Source organism: Lolium rigidum, chromosome 4 (genome assembly GCF_022539505.1).
Source record: "Lolium rigidum isolate FL_2022 chromosome 4, APGP_CSIRO_Lrig_0.1, whole genome shotgun sequence".
NCBI classification, from domain to species: domain Eukaryota; kingdom Viridiplantae; phylum Streptophyta; class Magnoliopsida; order Poales; family Poaceae; genus Lolium; species Lolium rigidum.
Window position 1 is genome coordinate 145,551,921 of NC_061511.1, and position 4,472 is coordinate 145,556,392.

The 4,472-nt window shown below is 49.4% G+C and overlaps 1 protein-coding gene across 1 annotated transcript; it reads left to right on the forward strand.

Annotated features, from left to right (window-relative positions):
• The first annotated feature begins 1,835 nt into the window (after positions 1-1,835).
• On the forward strand, positions 1,836-2,918 carry LOC124648914 (tricetin 3',4',5'-O-trimethyltransferase-like). Its single transcript, XM_047188596.1, has one exon. It carries the CDS (start codon positions 1,836-1,838, stop codon positions 2,916-2,918), a length of 1,083 nt encoding a protein of 360 aa, XP_047044552.1.
• Positions 2,919-4,472: the final 1,554 nt, after the last annotated feature.

Genomic DNA, 4,472 nt, shown 5'->3' on the forward strand with positions numbered 1-4,472 from the left:
TTTTCCGGTATTTCTTGTAGGTTCAGGTTCGGTGCAAGTCAATCATCCATTCATCATTAATTGTCTTGTGGCAGAGAAATCTTCTTGGCATTTTTAAATATACAATCTTCAGTTGTTTGCAGCCATCAGGATCCTAACCTTGTGGTAATTATATCTTAAATTATTTCAGGCACTTGGCTAAGTACACTTTTTTTTATGCATAAGATAAAGGTGTCCAACTATAAATTAATAAAGCCCTAAAGCTCCAAACGTCTAAGTTTGATACAGGATGCTAACCAGCTTGCTAACAACCTATGTTGGACAAGGCGACGCTTAGGCAATAGGCGATGGACAAACGCCTCGCCTAGGGCATAAGCGAAAGTCTAGACAGTGTAACCAAGAAATTGTCTTCCACAATAAGAAATCATGCAATACTTCACGACCGAGTTAGATGGGCATTATTTTCACGGTAGTTATTAGAAATTTACACATTTACATGCTCTAAATTAATGTTTATTCACATATAATAACCTACATACACACTTGATGGTATAAACTATGTTTGCCTAGACTGCGCCTACGCCGTTTAAGCATCGCCTCGCCTAGCGCTTTTTTCCAACCTTACTAACAACGAATACCAAAAGCGGGAGCTCGCGGATTACGACGGTGAAGGCTACCCGCTCAAGAACAAGAACGCTGCCGCTCAGAGGCTGTGGTGGGAAGCGCTGTGGAGGACGCTCGCCACCGTCCTTGACCACATCGCAGCGGGCAACGAGCCTTGGTTGCGCTACCCACCATCTCCTGACCGTCGATGGGCTCGATGGCGGATGTTGTCGGCGTCCTCTTCTTTGTCCATGTCGAGATCGTCTTCTTTGGCCTCTGCGACATCGACCGCGCTGACCCCTCGTTCCCGCGCATCTCCCCTCGTCATCATCAAGGACGAGTATGGTGGTTGCATCATCATCATCCGCGATCCGCAGACACCGCTACAAGCCCACCCTGCGCCCCACGTGGATGCTTCTTCCTCGTCAAGCCGAAGGGAGAGCTACGTGACGCGCCAGTCAAGCATGAGCCAGAGTGGATACCGTTCGTGGACTAAGCGACGACCCAGATCGCACTCTAGGCCAACGATGACCTGGATGAGTTCACAGGCCAGCGGATGGCCATGCGTGCCTCCTTCATGGAGGTGCCTCCGGTGTCCCTGGAGTTCTGGTCCAAGGCCGAGGCGAAGAGGGAGGCACATGAGAGCGCCTGTCGCCTCCTCCTCATCAACCTCGACAACGACGACGAGTTCGGCCCGAGCCACCAGGGCGACCTAGGCCAGGTCAGCAGCCGGCGAGGCGATGACGTCCAGGGCAGGAGCCCCACGCTAAAGGACGACGACGACAGGGACAACAAGGACTACACAGTGTTCTACCGTCGCTTCGGCTGCTAGATTTAGGCTAGTTTAGTTTTATTTTACCATATTCCAAATATTTCTTTGTAATTTCGTTCTGTTTAAACTAATTTCGTCTAAATTACTTTAAACTTTGTTTAAGTTTACTTTCATATTGGAGGCACCGACGGCGCCCCCCCATACCAAAGCTCCATACGGGAGCCGAGTTAGATGATCTACAGTCGCGAGGGCGTGGACGCCTGGCCCGAGAGGCAAAAATGACTGTAGCCAGCATGTCCAGCTACAAATGACTGTAGCCAGCTTGCCCTGTTGCCCAGCTACCACCACGTGACCACCTCGCAGCTACCACACACACACACACTCGCGTGACGCTACCTCTATAAATAAGTAAGTAAATCGTTTCGCTTACACAGCAACCATCCCACTGATTAAGGTGCCTAAAGTGGTAGACAATTAACTAATGGGCTCTGCCGCCGCGGAAATGGCCGCCGACATGGAGGCGTTCATGTACGCGGTGCACCTGTCATTGGCGCCAATCCTGCCAATGACCCTAAAGAGCGTGATCGAGCTGGGCATGCTCGAGATCCTGGTCTCCGCAGGCGGGAAGATGTTGTCACCGTGCGAGGTGGCGGCACGGCTGCCATCGCCTTCGTCGGCTAACCCAGACGCCCCGGCGATGGTGGACCGCATGCTGCGGCTGCTGGCGTCGTACAACGTCGTCTCATGCGAGGTGCAGCAAGGCAAGGACGGCGTCCTCGCCCGGCGGTACGGCGCCGCGCCGGTGTGCAAGTGGCTCACCCCAAACAAGGACGGCGTGTCCTTGGGCCCGCTCGTCGTCATGAACGACAAGGTCCTTATGGAGACCTGGTATCATCTGAAGGACGCGGTCCTGGACGGTGGCCAGCCCTTCGTGAAGGCATACGGTATGACGCTGTTCGAATACCAGGGTGTGGATCCACGATTCAACCGCGTGTTCAACGAGGCGATGAAGAGCTACTCCACCATCGTCATCGGGAAGCTCCTCGAGTTCTACACGGGCTTCGACGACGCCGTGCGTACGCTCGTCGACGTCGGCGGCGGCCTCGGCGCGGCCATCCACGCCATTACTTCCAGGTACCCGCACATCAAGGGGGTCAACTTCGACCTCCCTCACGTCATCTCCGATGCGCCGTCTTTCACAGGCGTGCAGCACGTGAGCGGCGATATGTTCGACAAGGTGCCCTCTGGGGACGCCATCTTCATGAAGGCGATACTCCATGACTGGACCGACGAGCACTGCACCAAGCTTCTGAGGAACTGCTACGACGCACTGCCTGCGCATGGCAAGGTGATCCTCGTGGAAAGCGTCCTGCCGGAGAAACCGGATGAGACGCCCGTGGCGAGGACGGCGTTCGGATTAGACATGCTCATGCTCACGCAGACACCCGGCGGCAAGGGGAGGTGTCTCAGGGAGTTCCAAGAGCTGGCCGGGACAGCCGGGTTTGTCAGCGTCAATGCCACCTACATATGCAGCAGCTCCTGGGTCGTCGAGCTGATGAAGTAGAATCTTCATCCGTGCTTGGTTTCCTTCCGTCCGTGGACAAGCGGTATGTCGATCGTTTCAGCGAGACGGTCATGTCTTACTTATTTAATATACGTCTCTTAATATAAATAACGTGCCCGTCTAGCTCGTGATACTATTATGTTACTGTGCAGGTTGTTTATATTTCATACTGGTTTGATTTCTATGTACTGTATTATTCTATTTGTGATGGAGAAGGTTGTAATAATTTATTAATACTGGCTTGATTTCAATGTAAAAGAATGTAATAATTATTTATTAATGATATGAAACATGGCAGTGTGTTGCAGCCGGAGGAAAAACATTGGACACCCTAACCCAATAAGCTTGGCTCAAGGCCTCAAGTTCCATGTCTTCCATTTCAACCGTTGCCGCTTATCATCCTTCTCGTCATCACCGATACTGGCTAGGGTGTGCACGTAATAATAACACTTGTGCAAACGTGGTCAAGGAATGAACTTGGCCACCACACATCACACCTTTCATTGAACCGCACCAATGAAGAAATGTGTAAAACATAAAAAAATTAATCTTATCCAGCTGGTGTGAGGGCCTCCATACTTGCCATGAACCTAAAATTTCATTGAAACCTCACATTAAATTGAAGATTTCTGAAAAATATATGTAAAAAGAACAATTAGAACACGGCTGCGACCTACTATATGTAGGGTTGAAAATGAAACGGAATCGGACGGAAACATGTCCTATCGTTTTTGTTTCCCTCTATCATGTCGGAATCGAAAATGGAACCGGAATCCCCGGAAACGAATATGGAAACAGAAATCATCGGATATGAATATGAAACGGATATGTAGCGGATACGTTACCAAAACGGATATTTGCCACAACACAATGCGGCATAATATCTTTATTCGTAGACCGAAAGAGATACATAAAGAAATAAATAAGAAGAAAAGATATATCACTTAACTTCGACAAGTGGCAATTCAACATAAAGTAACACACGTAGTTTAACACTTCGAGAAGCACGGAAGTTCACATAAATATACGTAGTGATTAGGATTAGAGTAATTAGTGGATTTGATACGTGGCCAAGCCCGATTTCATGTGTAAATATAAACCTACTAAACGCATGGGCCTCTCTGGGTTATATTTCCGGAAACTTTCCGTATTTATTTTTCCGGAATTTCCTCTGCCGTTTCCGTTTCCGTCGGAAAGAGCTCCCTCGTTTTCTTTTCCGTTTCCATTTATGCTTTTGCCGTTTCCGTTTCCTTTCCGCAAAATGCCGCTTCCTTTTCCGTATTTAGCCCTCCATTTCCTTTTTCTTCGGAATCGGACGGAAAGTTTCCGTTTCATTTTCAACCCTAACTATATGCACACAGCGCGTGACATTCGTATCCTGACATGCTTATGGCTTTTCTGTTGAATGTAGATGGGCTGCAGCCCAGTAAGGCAGCCCATGTAGTCTATAATTTCTGAAATCTCAAGGCCCATCACGTTGGCAGCTTGGAACAGCTCTGGGGGACAAAGTTTAGTCCCACATTGCTAGTTGGGAGAGAGTTGGAGTGATATATA

Excerpts from the sequence above, each read along its gene's own strand:
- LOC124648914 (XM_047188596.1), top strand. The coding sequence starts at position 1,836 with ATGGGCTCTGCCGCCGCGGAAATGGCCGCCGACATGGAGGCGTTCATG.